This window comes from Euprymna scolopes, chromosome 32 (genome assembly GCF_053919585.1).
Source record: "Euprymna scolopes isolate OS-2025 chromosome 32, ASM5391958v1, whole genome shotgun sequence".
Lineage (NCBI taxonomy): Eukaryota > Metazoa > Mollusca > Cephalopoda > Sepiida > Sepiolidae > Euprymna > Euprymna scolopes.
In genome coordinates, this window is record NC_136513.1 from 65,001,015 (window position 1) to 65,022,503 (window position 21,489).

Below are 21,489 nucleotides of genomic sequence, written 5' to 3' on the forward strand. Positions count from 1 at the left end.
ATATTTATATATATATATATATATTTATATATATATTTATATATATATATATTTATATATATATTTATATATATATATATATATATATTTATATATATATATATATATATTTATATATATATATTTATATATATATATATATATATATATTTATATATATATATATATATATTTATATATATATATTTATATATATATATATATATATATTTATATATATATATTTATATATATATATATATATATTTATATATATTTATATATATATATATATTTATATATATATATATATATATATTTATATATATATATATATTTATATATATATATATATATATATATATATATTTATATATATATATATATATATATATATTTATATATATATATATATATTTATATATATATATTTATATATATATATTTATATATTTATATATATATTTATATATATATATATATATATATATATATATATATATATATATATATATGCAGTATTCATTCGTTCAAGTATATTTCATTAATGCATTCTGTGTTTATTAGATTTGTTGATTGTTATGTCTTCTAAACTTCTAACTTATATGTATGTAAGTTAATTTTTTTTCTTAAATGTCATATTATTTGGAATTTCCTTTACTTTCGAAGTAACTTTTATACATATTCAGGAAAAAATGCAAAACACATGCATATAATTACAAAAGTTACAGATGGGAAGAGATCTTTTTCTTTTTTTTTTTTGCCTAAAAAGAAAAGTTAAATTGAAAGATTACATGAGGCAGTTCTATTGTGTTCAACAAAGTTGATGTCAAATTTATGAAATTTTCATTATACGAGGGGCGTGCAATAAGTAATGTCCCTGACCCACTTCCAGTTGTCTGATCTAGCTGAAATTTTGCATGTGCAATGATTTATATCTCTACGGGCATGTGGCAAATTACAGCTCTGAACTAATTGTGGTTTCTGTTTTACAGGTGTTTGAACTGAGTCAGGTGTGAAATGGAGCCTGTTGAATGTTGAGCAGTGATCCGGTTTTTGTATTTGAAAGGACACACACCACAGAGGACTTTTGATGAAACGAAAGAAACTTGTGGCGATAATGCTCCATCATATGACCTTGGCATCGTGAATTTAAACATGGCTGGAAGTCTGTAGAAACAGCTCCCAGACCTGGTCGACCCCTTCTGCTATTGATGAGGCATCTGTCTGTCAAGTTGAGGCTGCCATTTTGGAAGATAGCCGCATTACTATCCGCCAAATAGCCCAAGATGTCAAGATTAGTACAAGGTCTGTGGAAACTATCATTCATGACCATTTGCATATGCATAAGGTATCTGCCATATGGATTCCCAGGTTGCTCACATTCCAGAAGCGAGAAGCGAGAACGTGTCGAGTGCTCGAGGATGAATTTTGAGATGTGCCAAGAAGATGAGTCAAAGTTTTTCAAAAGACTGATTACACTGGATGAAACCTGGGTCCATCACTATAATTCAGAGACCAAAGCCCAGTCAATGCAGTGGAAGCACTTGGACTCACCACCTCCAAAGAAGGCAAGGGTGCAGCCCTCCGCTGGCAAGGTGATGCTCACAGTCTTCTGGGACCAGTACGGAGTAGTGATGACAGATTTCCTGGCAAAGGGTACCACAATTACAGGAACCTATTATGCTTCGCTTTTGAGGAAATTAAGGGAAGCTATCAAAATCAAGAGGCGGGGCAAGATCAGCAAAGGTACCCTCCTCCTGCAGGACAACACTCTGGTCCACAACTCGCATGTCGCCAGATCAGAAGCATGTGCGTATGGTTATCAAATCCTTCCCTATCCTCCCTACTCTCCTGACCTTGCACTCTCTGACTTTTCCCTCTTCCTAGCCATAAAGTTGTTTTTGAAAGGAAAGCGTTTCCCAGATGATGCAGCCTTGATTTCTGAAGTCACGTCGTGGTTGGAGGACCAACCTAGGGTGTTCTACAAAAACGGTCTCCAGAGCTGCATCAAACGATGGGAGAAATGCATAACTCTGGGTGGTTCCTATATAGAAAAAGACTAATAACTGTGCCAAGTTTCGTTGCTCTACTGCTATGGGGTCAGGAACATTACTTATTGCACGCCCCTCGTAGCTGGGCAATTAAACCAAAAATAACATTTTTTGTTTTTCTTTTGCAGTATTTTAAGCAAAGAAGTTTTTGGAATTTGGCCAGAAAATGCAGAAAAGGCTGACATAAACTGTTGTCATTTGTCCCCATCGAGTAAGATCCTTGCAACTGGAGACGATTACGGTTTTGTCAAGCTGTTTAAGTTTCCATGCCTAGAAAAATATGCAAGTAGTTGTTTTTCTTATTCAAATCAAATAATGTATTATTCTACGAAAATGAACTTCCACTTTGTAATTCTGAACTGTTTAAGGTGTGAATTTTATGAGTAGAGACTTGTTTTATGCATATCACACAAGTATTCAAAGTTTTTCTGGTACATTCGATTCAGCAATAAGGTCTAAGATGTTTCATCTGAAGAGAGGTCAAAAGTAGGTTTAGTTCACCATGTTAGTTCAACATAAATTGACCATCTACATGAAAGAACCATCTGAAAGTCAATTCATACCAAACTTACACAGCGAACTAATTTTTCCTCATTTAAATATTAAACAGGTTTTTCAATATTTTATAATAATTTTTACAAGGTAGAGTAATTCTGAATTCTAATAACTATAAATTAGACAATCGCAATTGAATCCTATGATTTACTGTGAAACCATAACTATGTTATATTTTCATATATATATTTTAATAATGTAACATCCATGTCAAAATATGCTAAAAATACAGTCACTCGCTGTGAAGCTGTTCTCATGCTTTCTTTGTAATTCTGCATAAAGAAAAAAAAAAACACAATTTATCTCCATTAAGAAAATGACAACTTCTGGCTATATACACTTAAAACACAATTTGGTCCAAAACTGATCATTTTTCTTCCATGTTTTTCAGTGTGTTCATATATTTTTCTCTTGTGCCATTTTTATGTATTTATCCAATCATGCAATTTTACCTGTGCCTTTTTTATCATGATTTTAGTTTTAATAGTAATTTAAAATTAATTAATATTTATTATTTTATCAGTAATCGTAAATCAAGTTTTAAACGAACCAAAAACAACAAAAAAGTTAAATAATTGCTTTTGGAATTTGAAATTAGGCTTTTTTCCAATTCTGATACCAATTTTAATATTAATTTTGATACCTAAAAATGTTCTGATGTTGATTCATTGCTGCAATTCAATAAACTCGAATAAGGATTACAAATCTTAAATACTTAAATACTCAAACCTAAAAAATTATGTTTTCCAAGCATAAAAATTATTCTTTAGTGTTATTTATACAGTATTATTTTCAGTAACTATATTTAAGTGTCACATGTGCTATTTCGTGTTTACAAAATCAGCTAAATTTTCCTTGTCCAATCCTTGCTTTTTTCCATCATTTTTATAATACTTTTTCCACTGAAATCTTAATTAGCCCTATCACAATTTGTGCCATATAATTAAAAGTTTTTTCCCAAAAATATATTCTGAAGATTTCATGTTTTAAATGGTTAATGTCTTCACACGACTTAATCTGAACGTCAGTAGATTCACAGCTGAAAAAATTTGTGTTGTATTATTTATTTTCTCTTGTTTCTTTAATATTTGACAGTCTGTTCAAAAAGTTGATACACTTCCATAACTAAAACCGCATAATATAGGTAATATTAATATTATTGCAACTTCCCAAAATTCATATTTATTGATATAAATTCTTTTGCAATTACTATAGGACATTATTGTGTATATAGAATTTGAAATTGTCATCATTCACAGCTACAGCACATAGACAAAAAATGTCAAAAACTATAAAGGAGGTTTGAAATCATTAAAATTCAGTAAAACAGTTGGCGTCATGCAGTGGTAATGTATTTCGTCATTGTCATCATGACCTCAAAGGACAATCGTAAAGCATTTTGTGATATTTTGCTGACAGTGAGTCAAGCAAATTCTAATGAATACTTTAAATTAATTAATGATTGGTGATGGAGTGTATATAAATGATTTTTTTTTTAATGATTGGTGATGGAGTGTATATAAAGGATTTTTTTTTTTAATGATTGGTGATGGAGTGTATATAAATGATTTTTTTTTAATGATTGGTGATGGAGTGTATATAAATGATTTTTTTTTAATGATTGGTGATGGAGTGTATATAAATGATTTTTTTTTAATGATTGGTGATGGAGTGTATATAAAGGATTTTTTTTTTTAATGATTGGTGATGGAGTGTATATAAATGATTTTTTTTTAATGATTGGTGATGGAGTGTATATAAATGATTTTTTTTTAATGATTGGTGATGGAGTGTATATAAAGGATTTTTTTTTTAATGATTGGTGATGGAGTGTATATAAATGATTTTTTTTTAATGATTGGTGATGGAGTGTATATAAAGGATTTTTTTTTTAATGATTGGTGATGGAGTGTATATAAATGATTTTTTTTTAATGATTGGTGATGGAGTGTATATAAATGATTTTTTTAAAAATTTTACTCTTATTTCAGGCTCCATTTAAGAAATTTGTTGGCCACTCTGCCCATGTTACTAATGTCCGATTTATGCCAAATGAAAAATACTTGATCAGCACCGGAGGAGATGATTGCAGGTGATATTAATTATTTTCAGTTTTAACAAACTTATTCTATAACTTTCTTCAGCTGTAAAAAAAACCCCTCCATCTTACGTTAGACAAAAAGTTTTTTCTCTTGTTTTATTAGTTTAGTTTATTAGTTTTTTTTCTTTATATCTCTATTAAAAGATTTGCTTCTGGACTTATAAAAAATATTTTTAATCAAAGTTATATTAAGTGTTAAAAAATTGTATAGTTAATATTTTTTAAATTTATTTATTTTTGATTTAATAACTAATAAACCATTTTTATTTATTCACTTTTATTTTATGTATTGTTACTCGTATTTATTTTTCATTAATGGACACTTGTCTTTATTGTTTCCTATATATAATATATTGATTGTTAATAATTTAGATTGTTTTCTATTCTACAATTTTTTTAATAGTAGTAACTCATTAATAAAAGTTGAATATTTTTGGCATCTTTTCAAGTTTCTCTCTGTCAGGTTACTTTTTAAACATACTTCTCTCCAAATGCTTCACTTTCAAATTCATTGAGCAAGCTTTTGCAACTGCTTAACTAGGAAAAGAAAATTAACAGTTGACTGTTTGATTTGCTTTTAGTGTTGTTTTTGAAACATTTACCAGTAAGAATAATATAAAGTATTTTTTCTAACCCCTTTCGTCCCCCATATGCTAAATTGGCCAAGGGAGATCTGAAGTAAATTAAGATTTAAGTATTTTTAAAACCATAACCAGCTCAAAGATGAAAAAAATTTCCATTAGAATATTAGATAAAAATAAAAACTATAAGACAGAAATATGATTAAGATTGTAATTCCTATGCTCATTTGGGGGCAAAATGAAAGTAAAAAAAGCTTTGCTCTGGGTGGAATTAAAACTTATGAACTCCGGGTTCTTCAGGTGAAATGAATTTCTATAAGAATACACAGTAACAAATTATAAAAGATTGAGTTAGAAATGAAAAAGTATGCATTCATTTTTTATTAATATATGCATACATTATCTAAATGAATGCAAGTTTTCTTTATCACTCCTATATTACCATGAAAATGTCTGTTATTTAAATTTATACTACCACATAATATTTTATATTACCATGAAAATGTCTGTTATTCAAATTAATACTACGACATAACATTTTATATTACCATGAAAATGTCTGTTATTTAAATTAATACTGCGACATAATATTTTATATTACCATGAAAATGTCTGTTATTTAAATTAATACTACCACATAATATTTTATATTACCATGAAAATGTCTGTTATTTAAATTAATACTACCACATAATATTTTGTATTACCATGAAAATGTCTGTTATTTAAATTAATACTACCACATAATATTTTATATTACCATGAAAATGTATGTTATGTAAATTAATACTACCACATAATATTTTATATTACCATGAAAATGTCTGTTATTTAAATTAATACTACCACATAATATTTTATTTTACCATGAAAATGTCTGTTATTCAAATTAATACTACCACATAATATTTTATATTACCATGAAAATGTCTGTTATTTAAATTAATACTACCACATAATATTTTATATTACCATGAAAATGTCTGTTATTTAAATTAATACTACCACATAATATTTTATATTACCATGAAAATGTCTGTTATTTAAATTAATACTGCGACATAATATTTTATATTACCATGAAAATGTCTGTTATTTAAATTAATACTACCACATAATATTGTATATTACCATGTAAATGTCTGTTATGTAAATTAATACTACCACATAATATTTTATATTACCATGAAAATGTCTGTTATTTAAATTAATACTACCACATAATATTTTATATTACCATGAAAATGTCTGTTATTCAAATTAATACTACCACATAATATTTTATATTACCATGAAAATGTCTGTTATTTAAATTAATACTACCACATAATATTTTATATTACCATGAAAATGTCTGTTATTTAAATTTATACTACCACATAATATTTTATATTACCATGAAAATGTCTGTTATTTAAATTAATACTGCGACATAATATTTTATATTACCATGAAAATGTCTGTTATTTAAATTAATATTACCACATAATATTTTATATTACCATGTTAATGTCTGTTATTTAAATTTATACTACCACATAATATTTTATATTACCATGAAAATGTCTGTTTTCAAATTAATACTACCACATAATATTTTATATTACAATGAAAATGTCTGTTATTTAAATTAATACTACCACATAATATTTTATATTACCATGAAAATGTCTGTTATTTAAATTAATACTACCACATAATATTTTATATTACCATGACAATGTCTGTTATTTAAATTAATACTGCGACATAATATTTTATATTACCATGAAAATGTCTGTTATTTAAATTAATATTACCACATAATATTTTATATTACCATGTAAATGTCTGTTATGTAAATTTATACTACCACAAAATATTTTATTTTACCATGAAAATGTCTGTTATTTAAATTAATACTACAACATAATATTTTATATTACCATGAAAATGTCTGTTATTTAAATTAATACTACCACATAATATTTTATATTACAATGAAAATGTCTGTTATTTAAATTAATATTACCACATAATATTTTATATTACCATGTAAATGTCTGTTATTTAAATTTATACTACCACATAATATTTTATATTACCATGAAAATGTCTGTTATTCAAATTAATACTACCACATAATATTTTATATTACCATGAAAATGTCTGTTATTTAAATTAATACTACCACATAATATTTTATATTACAATGAAAATGTCTGTTATTTAAATTAATACTACCACATAATATTTTATATTACCATGAAAATGTCTGTTATTTAAATTAATTCTATGACATAATATTTTATATTACCATGAAAATGTATGTAATTTAAATTAATTCTACCACATAATATTTTATATTACCATGAAAATGTCTGTTATTTAAATTAATTCTATGACATAATATTTTATATTACCATGAAAATGTCTTATTTAAATTAATACTACCACAGAATATTTTATATTACCATGAAAATGTCTGTTACTTAAATTAATACTACCACATAATATTTTATATTACCATGAAAATGTATGTTATTTAAATTAATACTACCACATAATATTTTATATTACTATGAAAATGTCTGTCATTTAAATTAATACTACCACATAATATTTTATATTACCATGAAAATGTATGTTATTTAAATTAATACTACCACATAATATTTTATATTACCATGAAAATGTATGTTATTTAAATTAATACTGCGACATAATATTTTATATTACCATGAAAATGTATGTTATTTAAATTAATACTACCACATAATATTTTATATTACCATGAAAATGTATGTTATTTAAATTAATACTACCACAGAATATTTTATATTACCATGAAAATGTCTGTTACTTAAATTAATACTACCACATAATATTTTATATTACCATGAAAATGTCTGTCATTTAAATTAATACTACCACATAATATTTTATATTACCATGAAAATGTATGTTATTTAAATTAATACTACCACAAATTATTTTATATTACCATGGAAATGTCTGTTATTTAAATTAATACTGCCACATAATATTTTATATTACCATGAAAATGTATGGTACTTAAATTAATACTACCACAAATTATTTTATTTTACCATGAAAATGTCTGTTATTTAAATTAATACTACCACATAATATTTTATATTACCATGAAAATGTCTGTTATTTAAATTAATACTACGACATAATATTGTATATTACCATGAAAATGTATGTTATTTAAATTAATACTACCACATAATATTTTATATTACCATGAAAATGTCTGTTATTTAAATTAATACTACCACAAATTATTTAATATTACCATGAAAATGTCTGTTATTTTAATTAATACTACACCATAATATTTTATATTACCATGAAAATGTCTGTTATTTAAATTAATACTACCACATAATATTTTATATTACCATGAAAATGTCTGTTATGTAAATTAATACGACCACATAATATTGTATATTACCATGAAAATGTCTGTTATTTAAATTAATACTACCACATAATATTTTATATTACCATGAAAATGTCTGTTATTTAAATTAATACTACCACATAATATTTTATATTACCATGAAAATGTCTGTTATTTAAATTAATACTACCACATAATATTGTATATTAACATGAAAATGTCTGTTATTTAAATTTATACTACCACATAATATTTAATATTACCATGAAAATGTCTGTTATTTAAATTAATACTACCACATAATATTTTATATTACCATGAAAATGTCTGTTATGTAAATTAATACTACCACATAATATTGTATATTACCATGAAAATGTCTGTTATGTAAATAAATACTACCACATAATATTTTATATTACCATGAAAATGTCTGTTATTTAAATTAATACTACCACATAATATTGTATATTACCATGAAAATGTCTGTTATTTAAATTAATACTACCACATAATATTTAATATTACCATGACAATGTCTGTTATGTAAATTAATACTACCACATAATATTTTATATTACAATGAAAATGTCTGTTATGTAAATTAATACTACCACATAATATTTTATATTACCATGAAAATGTCTGTTATGTAAATTAATACTACCACATAATATTGTATATTACCATGAAAATGTCTGTTATTTAAATTAATACTACCACAGAATATTTTATATTACCATGAAAATGTATGTTATTTAAATTAATACTACCACAAATTATTTTATATTACCATGGAAATGTCTGTTATTTAAATTAATACTACCACATAATATTTTATATTACCATGAAAATGTCTGTTATTTAAATTAATACTACCACAAATTATTTTATTTTACCATGAAAATGTCTGTTATTTAAATTAATACTACCACATAATATTTTATATTACTATGAAAATGTCTGTTATTTAAATTAATTCTATGACATAATATTTTATATTATCATGAAAATGTATGTAATTTAAATTAATTCTACCACATAATATTTTATATTACCATGAAAATGTCTGTTATTTAAATTAATTCTATGACATAATATTTTATATTACCATGAACATGTATGTTATTTAAATTAATACTACCACATAATATTTTATATTACCATGAAAATGTATGTTATTTAAATTAATACTACCACAAATTATTTTATATTACCATGGAAATGTCTGTTATTTAAATTAATACTACCACATAATATTTTATATTACCATGAAAATGTCTGTTATTTAAATTAATACTACCACAAATTATTTTATTTTACCATGAAAATGTCTGTTATTTAAATTAATACTACCACATAATATTTTATATTACCATGAAAATGTCTGTTGTTTAAATTAATACTACCACATAATATTTTATATTACCATGAAAATGTATGGTATTTAAATTTATACTACCACATAATATTTAATATTACCATGAAAATGTCTGTTATTTAAATTAATACTACCACATAATATTTAATATTACCATGAAAATGTCTGTTATTTAAATTTATACTACCACATAATATTTTATATTACCATGAAAATGTCTGTTATTTAAATTAATACTACCACATAATATTTAATATTACCATGAAAATGTCTGTTATTTAAATTTACACTACCACATAATATTTTATATTACCATGAAAATGTCTGTTATTTAAATTAATACAACCACATAATATTTAATATTACCATGAAAATGTCTGTTATTTAAATTAATACTACCACATAATATTTTATATTACCATGAAAATGTCTGTTATTTAAATTAATACTACCACATAATATTTTATATTACCATGAAAATGTCTGTTATTTAAATTTATACTACCACATAATATTTTATACTACCATGAAAATGTCTGTTATTTAAATTAATACTACCACATAATATTTAATATTACCATGAAAATGTATGTTATTTAAATTAATACTTCCACATAATATTTTATATTACCATGAAAATGTCTGTTATTTAAATTAATACTACCACATAATATTTAATATTACCATGAAAATGTCTGTTATTTAAATTAATACTACCACATAATATTGTATATTACCATGAAAATGTCTGTTATTTAAATTAATACTACCACATAATATTTTATATTACCATGAAAATGTCTGTTATTTAAATTAATACGACCAAAAATAATTTTATTTTACCATGAAAATGTCTGTTATTTAAATTAATACTACCACATAATATTTTATATTACCATGAAAATGTCTGTTGTTTAAATTAATACTACAACATAATATTTTATATTACCATGAAAATGTATGGTATTTAAATTAATACTACCACATAATATTTTATATTACCATGAAAATATCTGTTATTCAAATTAATACTACCACAAATTATTTTATATTACCATGGAAATGTCTGTTATTTAAATTAATACTACCACATAATATTTTATATTACCATGAAAATATCTGTTATTCAAATTAATACTACCACAAATTATTTTATATTACCATGGAAATGTCTGTTATTTAAATTAATACTACCACATAATATTTTATATTACCATGAAAATGTCTGTTATTTAAATTAATACTACCACAAATTATTTTATTTTACCATGAAAATGTCTGTTATTTAAATTAATACTACCACATAATATTTTATATAACTATGAAAATGTCTGTTATTTAAATTAATTCTATGACATAATATTTTATATTATCATGAAAATGTATGTAATTTAAATTAATTCTACCACATAATATTTTATATTACCATGAAAATGTATGTTATTTAAATTAATTCTATGACATAATATTTTATATTACCATGAACATGTATGTTATTTAAATTAATACTACCACATAATATTTTATATTACCATGAAAATGTATGTTATTTAAATTAATACTACCACAAATTATTTTATATTACCATGGAAATGTCTGTTATTTAAATTAATACTACCACATAATATTTTATATTACCATGAAAATGTCTGTTATTTAAATTAATACTACCACAAATTATTTTATTTTACCATGAAAATGTCTGTTATTTAAATTAATACTACCACAAATTATTTTATATTACCATGGAAATGTCTGTTATTTAAATTAATACTACCACATAATATTTTATATTACCATGAAAATGTCTGTTGTTTAAATTAATACTACCACATAATATTTTATATTACCATGAAAATGTATGGTATTTAAATTAATACTACCACATAATATTTAATATTACCATGAAAATGTCTGTTATTTAAATTAATACTACCACATAATATTTAATATTACCATGAAAATGTCTTTTATTTAAATTTATACTACCACATAATATTTTATATTACCATGAAAATGTCTGTTATTTAAATTAATACTACCACATAATATTTAATATTACCATGAAAATGTCTGTTATTACAATTTATACTACCACATAATATTTTATATTACCATGAAAATGTCTGTTATTTAAATTAATACTACCACATAATATTTAATATTACCATGAAAATGTCTGTTATTTAAATTAATACTACCACATAATATTTTATATTACCATGAAAATGTCTGTTATTTAAATTAATACTACCACATAATATTTTATATTACCATGAAAATGTCTGTTATGTAAATTAATACTACCACATAATATTTTATATTACCATGAAAATGTATGTTATTTAAATTAATACTACCACATAATATTTTATATTACCATGAAAATGTCTGTTATTTAAATTAATACTACCACATAATATTTTATATTACCATGAAAATGTCTGTTATTTAAATTTATACTACCACATAATATTTAATATTACCATGAAAATGTCTGTTATTTAAATTAATACTACCACATAATATTTAATATTACCATGAAAATGTCTGTTATTTAAATTAATACTACCACATAATATTTTATATTACCATGAAAATGTCTGTTATTTAAATTAATACTACCACATAATATTTTATATTACCATGACAATGTCTGTTATTTAAATTAATACTGCGACATAATATTTTATATTACCATGAAAATGTCTGTTATTTAAATTAATATTACCACATAATATTTTATATTACCATGTAAATGTCTGTTATGTAAATTTATACTACCACAAAATATTTTATTTTACCATGAAAATGTCTGTTATTTAAATTAATACTACAACATAATATTTTATATTACCATGAAAATGTCTGTTATTTAAATTAATACTACCACATAATATTTTATATTACAATGAAAATGTCTGTTATTTAAATTAATATTACCACATAATATTTTATATTACCATGTAAATGTCTGTTATTTAAATTTATACTACCACATAATATTTTATATTACCATGAAAATGTCTGTTATTCAAATTAATACTACCACATAATATTTTATATTACCATGAAAATGTCTGTTATTTAAATTAATACTACCACATAATATTTTATATTACAATGAAAATGTCTGTTATTTAAATTAATACTACCACATAATATTTTATATTACCATGAAAATGTCTGTTATTTAAATTAATTCTATGACATAATATTTTATATTACCATGAAAATGTATGTAATTTAAATTAATTCTACCACATAATATTTTATATTACCATGAAAATGTCTGTTATTTAAATTAATTCTATGACATAATATTTTATATTACCATGAAAATGTCTTATTTAAATTAATACTACCACAGAATATTTTATATTACCATGAAAATGTCTGTTACTTAAATTAATACTACCACATAATATTTTATATTACCATGAAAATGTATGTTATTTAAATTAATACTACCACATAATATTTTATATTACTATGAAAATGTCTGTCATTTAAATTAATACTACCACATAATATTTTATATTACCATGAAAATGTATGTTATTTAAATTAATACTACCACATAATATTTTATATTACCATGAAAATGTCTGTTATTTAAATTAATACTACCACATAATATTTTATATTACCATGAAAATGTATGTTATTTAAATTAATACTACCACATAATATTTTATATTACCATGAAAATGTATGTTATTTAAATTAATACTACCACAGAATATTTTATATTACCATGAAAATGTCTGTTACTTAAATTAATACTACCACATAATATTTTATATTACCATGAAAATGTCTGTCATTTAAATTAATACTACCACATAATATTTTATATTACCATGAAAATGTATGTTATTTAAATTAATACTACCACAAATTATTTTATATTACCATGGAAATGTCTGTTATTTAAATTAATACTGCCACATAATATTTTATATTACCATGAAAATGTATGGTACTTAAATTAATACTACCACAAATTATTTTATTTTACCATGAAAATGTCTGTTATTTAAATTAATACTACCACATAATATTTTATATTACCATGAAAATGTCTGTTATTTAAATTAATACTACGACATAATATTGTATATTACCATGAAAATGTATGTTATTTAAATTAATACTACCACATAATATTTTATATTACCATGAAAATGTCTGTTATTTAAATTAATACTACCACAAATTATTTAATATTACCATGAAAATGTCTGTTATTTTAATTAATACTACACCATAATATTTTATATTACCATGAAAATGTCTGTTATTTAAATTAATACTACCACATAATATTTTATATTACCATGAAAATGTCTGTTATGTAAATTAATACGACCACATAATATTGTATATTACCATGAAAATGTCTGTTATTTAAATTAATACTACCACATAATATTTTATATTACCATGAAAATGTCTGTTATTTAAATTAATACTACCACATAATATTTTATATTACCATGAAAATGTCTGTTATTTAAATTAATACTACCACATAATATTGTATATTAACATGAAAATGTCTGTTATTTAAATTTATACTACCACATAATATTTAATATTACCATGAAAATGTCTGTTATTTAAATTAATACTACCACATAATATTTTATATTACCATGAAAATGTCTGTTATGTAAATTAATACTACCACATAATATTGTATATTACCATGAAAATGTCTGTTATGTAAATAAATACTACCACATAATATTTTATATTACCATGAAAATGTCTGTTATTTAAATTAATACTACCACATAATATTTTATATTACCATGAAAATGTCTGTTATTTAAATTAATACTGCGACATAATATTTTATATTACCATGAAAATGTCTGTTATTTAAATTAATACTACCACATAATATTGTATATTACCATGTAAATGTCTGTTATGTAAATTAATACTACCACATAATATTTTATATTACCATGAAAATGTCTGTTATTTAAATTAATACTACCACATAATATTTTATATTACCATGAAAATGTCTGTTATTCAAATTAATACTACCACATAATATTTTATATTACCATGAAAATGTCTGTTATTTAAATTAATACTACCACATAATATTTTATATTACCATGAAAATGTCTGTTATTTAAATTTATACTACCACATAATATTTTATATTACCATGAAAATGTCTGTTATTTAAATTAATACTGCGACATAATATTTTATATTACCATGAAAATGTCTGTTATTTAAATTAATATTACCACATAATATTTTATATTACCATGTTAATGTCTGTTATTTAAATTTATACTACCACATAATATTTTATATTACCATGAAAATGTCTGTTTTCAAATTAATACTACCACATAATATTTTATATTACAATGAAAATGTCTGTTATTTAAATTAATACTACCACATAATATTTTATATTACCATGAAAATGTCTGTTATTTAAATTAATACTACCACATAATATTTTATATTACCATGACAATGTCTGTTATTTAAATTAATACTGCGACATAATATTTTATATTACCATGAAAATGTCTGTTATTTAAATTAATATTACCACATAATATTTTATATTACCATGTAAATGTCTGTTATGTAAATTTATACTACCACAAAATATTTTATTTTACCATGAAAATGTCTGTTATTTAAATTAATACTACAACATAATATTTTATATTACCATGAAAATGTCTGTTATTTAAATTAATACTACCACATAATATTTTATATTACAATGAAAATGTCTGTTATTTAAATTAATATTACCACATAATATTTTATATTACCATGTAAATGTCTGTTATTTAAATTTATACTACCACATAATATTTTATATTACCATGAAAATGTCTGTTATTCAAATTAATACTACCACATAATATTTTATATTACCATGAAAATGTCTGTTATTTAAATTAATACTACCACATAATATTTTATATTACAATGAAAATGTCTGTTATTTAAATTAATACTACCACATAATATTTTATATTACCATGAAAATGTCTGTTATTTAAATTAATTCTATGACATAATATTTTATATTACCATGAAAATGTATGTAATTTAAATTAATTCTACCACATAATATTTTATATTACCATGAAAATGTCTGTTATTTAAATTAATTCTATGACATAATATTTTATATTACCATGAAAATGTCTTATTTAAATTAATACTACCACAGAATATTTTATATTACCATGAAAATGTCTGTTACTTAAATTAATACTACCACATAATATTTTATATTACCATGAAAATGTATGTTATTTAAATTAATACTACCACATAATATTTTATATTACTATGAAAATGTCTGTCATTTAAATTAATACTACCACATAATATTTTATATTACCATGAAAATGTATGTTATTTAAATTAATACTACCACATAATATTTTATATTACCATGAAAATGTATGTTATTTAAATTAATACTACCACATAATATTTTATATTACCATGAAAATGTATGTTATTTAAATTAATACTACCACATAATATTTTATATTACCATGAAAATGTATGTTATTTAAATTAATACTACCACAGAATATTTTATATTACCATGAAAATGTCTGTTACTTAAATTAATACTACCACATAATATTTTATATTACCATGAAAATGTCTGTCATTTAAATTAATACTACCACATAATATTTTATATTACCATGAAAATGTATGTTATTTAAATTAATACTACCACAAATTATTTTATATTACCATGGAAATGTCTGTTATTTAAATTAATACTGCCACATAATATTTTATATTACCATGAAAATGTATGGTACTTAAATTAATACTACCACAAATTATTTTATTTTACCATGAAAATGTCTGTTATTTAAATTAATACTACCACATAATATTTTATATTACCATGAAAATGTCTGTTATTTAAATTAATACTACGACATAATATTGTATATTACCATGAAAATGTATGTTATTTAAATTAATACTACCACATAATATTTTATATTACCATGAAAATGTCTGTTATTTAAATTAATACTACCACAAATTATTTAATATTACCATGAAAATGTCTGTTATTTTAATTAATACTACACCATAATATTTTATATTACCATGAAAATGTCTGTTATTTAAATTAATACTACCACATAATATTTTATATTACCATGAAAATGTCTGTTATGTAAATTAATACGACCACATAATATTGTATATTACCATGAAAATGTCTGTTATTTAAATTAATACTACCACATAATATTTTATATTACCATGAAAATGTCTGTTATTTAAATTAATACTACCACATAATATTTTATATTACCATGAAAATGTCTGTTATTTAAATTAATACTACCACATAATATTGTATATTAACATGAAAATGTCTGTTATTTAAATTTATACTACCACATAATATTTAATATTACCATGAAAATGTCTGTTATTTAAATTAATACTACCACATAATATTTTATATTACCATGAAAATGTCTGTTATGTAAATTAATACTACCACATAATATTGTATATTACCATGAAAATGTCTGTTATGTAAATAAATACTACCACATAATATTTTATATTACCATGAAAATGTCTGTTATTTAAATTAATACTACCACATAATATTGTATATTACCATGAAAATGTCTGTTATTTAAATTAATACTACCACATAATATTTTATATTACCATGACAATGTCTGTTATGTAAATTAATACTACCACATAATATTTTATATTACAATGAAAATGTCTGTTATGTAAATTAATACTACCACATAATATTTTATATTACCATGAAAATGTCTGTTATGTAAATTAATACTACCACATAATATTGTATATTACCATGAAAATGTCTGTTATTTAAATTAATACTACCACAGAATATTTTATATTACCATGAAAATGTATGTTATTTAAATTAATACTACCACATAATATTTTATATTACCATGAAAATGTATGTTATTTAAATTAATACTACCACAAATTATTTTATATTACCATGGAAATGTCTGTTATTTAAATTAATACTACCACATAATATTTTATATTACCATGAAAATGTCTGTTATTTAAATTAATACTACCACAAATTATTTTATTTTACCATGAAAATGTCTGTTATTTAAATTAATACTACCACATAATATTTTATATTACTATGAAAATGTCTGTTATTTAAATTAATTCTATGACATAATATTTTATATTATCATGAAAATGTATGTAATTTAAATTAATTCTACCACATAATATTTTATATTACCATGAAAATGTCTGTTATTTAAATTAATACTACCACATAATATTTTATATTACCATGAAAATGTCTGTTATTTAAATTAATACTGCGACATAATATTTTATATTACCATGAAAATGTCTGTTATTTAAATTAATACTACCACATAATATTGTATATTACCATGTAAATGTCTGTTATGTAAATTAATACTACCACATAATATTTTATATTACCATGAAAATGTCTGTTATTTAAATTAATACTACCACATAATATTTTATATTACCATGAAAATGTCTGTTATTCAAATTAATACTACCACATAATATTTTATATTACCATGAAAATGTCTGTTATTTAAATTAATACTACCACATAATATTTTATATTACCATGAAAATGTCTGTTATTTAAATTTATACTACCACATAATATTTTATATTACCATGAAAATGTCTGTTATTTAAATTAATACTGCGACATAATATTTTATATTACCATGAAAATGTCTGTTATTTAAATTAATATTACCACATAATATTTTATATTACCATGTTAATGTCTGTTATTTAAATTTATACTACCACATAATATTTTATATTACCATGAAAATGTCTGTTTTCAAATTAATACTACCACATAATATTTTATATTACAATGAAAATGTCTGTTATTTAAATTAATACTACCACATAATATTTTATATTACCATGAAAATGTCTGTTATTTAAATTAATACTACCACATAATATTTTATATTACCATGACAATGTCTGTTATTTAAATTAATACTGCGACATAATATTTTATATTACCATGAAAATGTCTGTTATTTAAATTAATATTACCACATAATATTTTATATTACCATGTAAATGTCTGTTATGTAAATTTATACTACCACAAAATATTTTATTTTACCATGAAAATGTCTGTTATTTAAATTAATACTACAACATAATATTTTATATTACCATGAAAATGTCTGTTATTTAAATTAATACTACCACATAATATTTTATATTACAATGAAAATGTCTGTTATTTAAATTAATATTACCACATAATATTTTATATTACCATGTAAATGTCTGTTATTTAAATTTATACTACCACATAATATTTTATATTACCATGAAAATGTCTGTTATTCAAATTAATACTACCACATAATATTTTATATTACCATGAAAATGTCTGTTATTTAAATTAATACTACCACATAATATTTTATATTACAATGAAAATGTCTGTTATTTAAATTAATACTACCACATAATATTTTATATTACCATGAAAATGTCTGTTATTTAAATTAATTCTATGACATAATATTTTATATTACCATGAAAATGTATGTAATTTAAATTAATTCTACCACATAATATTTTATATTACCATGAAAATGTCTGTTATTTAAATTAATTCTATGACATAATATTTTATATTACCATGAAAATGTCTTATTTAAATTAATACTACCACAGAATATTTTATATTACCATGAAAATGTCTGTTACTTAAATTAATACTACCACATAATATTTTATATTACCATGAAAATGTATGTTATTTAAATTAATACTACCACATAATATTTTATATTACTATGAAAATGTCTGTCATTTAAATTAATACTACCACATAATATTTTATATTACCATGAAAATGTATGTTATTTAAATTAATACTACCACATAATATTTTATATTACCATGAAAATGTATGTTATTTAAATTAATACTACCACATAATATTTTATATTACCATGAAAATGTATGTTATTTAAATTAATACTACCACATAATATTTTATATTACCATGAAAATGTATGTTATTTAAATTAATACTACCACAGAATATTTTATATTACCATGAAAATGTCTGTTACTTAAATTAATACTACCACATAATATTTTATATTACCATGAAAATGTCTGTCATTTAAATTAATACTACCACATAATATTTTATATTACCATGAAAATGTATGTTATTTAAATTAATACTACCACAAATTATTTTATATTACCATGGAAATGTCTGTTATTTAAATTAATACTGCCACATAATATTTTATATTACCATGAAAATGTATGGTACTTAAATTAATACTACCACAAATTATTTTATTTTACCATGAAAATGTCTGTTATTTAAATTAATACTACCACATAATATTTTATATTACCATGAAAATGTCTGTTATTTAAATTAATACTACGACATAATATTGTATATTACCATGAAAATGTATGTTATTTAAATTAATACTACCACATAATATTTTATATTACCATGAAAATGTCTGTTATTTAAATTAATACTACCACAAATTATTTAATATTACCATGAAAATGTCTGTTATTTTAATTAATACTACACCATAATATTTTATATTACCATGAAAATGTCTGTTATTTAAATTAATACTACCACATAATATTTTATATTACCATGAAAATGTCTGTTATGTAAATTAATACGACCACATAATATTGTATATTACCATGAAAATGTCTGTTATTTAAATTAATACTACCACATAATATTTTATATTACCATGAAAATGTCTGTTATTTAAATTAATACTACCACATAATATTTTATATTACCATGAAAATGTCTGTTATTTAAATTAATACTACCACATAATATTGTATATTAACATGAAAATGTCTGTTATTTAAATTTATACTACCACATAATATTTAATATTACCATGAAAATGTCTGTTATTTAAATTAATACTACCACATAATATTTTATATTACCATGAAAATGTCTGTTATGTAAATTAATACTACCACATAATATTGTATATTACCATGAAAATGTCTGTTATGTAAATAAATACTACCACATAATATTTTATATTACCATGAAAATGTCTGTTATTTAAATTAATACTACCACATAATATTGTATATTACCATGAAAATGTCTGTTATTTAAATTAATACTACCACATAATATTTTATATTACCATGACAATGTCTGTTATGTAAATTAATACTACCACATAATATTTTATATTACAATGAAAATGTCTGTTATGTAAATTAATACTACCACATAATATTTTATATTACCATGAAAATGTCTGTTATGTAAATTAATACTACCACATAATATTGTA

The 21,489-nt window shown here is 21.6% G+C and overlaps 1 protein-coding gene across 6 annotated transcripts in view; it reads left to right on the top strand.

Moving 5' to 3' along the window:
- Positions 1–21,489, top strand: part of LOC145256392 (echinoderm microtubule-associated protein-like 6) — a 902,875-nt gene that overhangs the window by 876,762 nt on the left and 4,624 nt on the right. For all 6 annotated transcript variants that reach the window (XM_080115242.1, XM_080115245.1, XM_080115243.1 and 3 more), the window contains 2 exons: positions 2,162–2,315; positions 4,580–4,680. In XM_080115242.1, the coding sequence (XP_079971368.1) occupies positions 2,162–2,315; positions 4,580–4,680 (255 nt within the window). The remainder of the gene's footprint in view (positions 1–2,161; positions 2,316–4,579; positions 4,681–21,489) is intronic.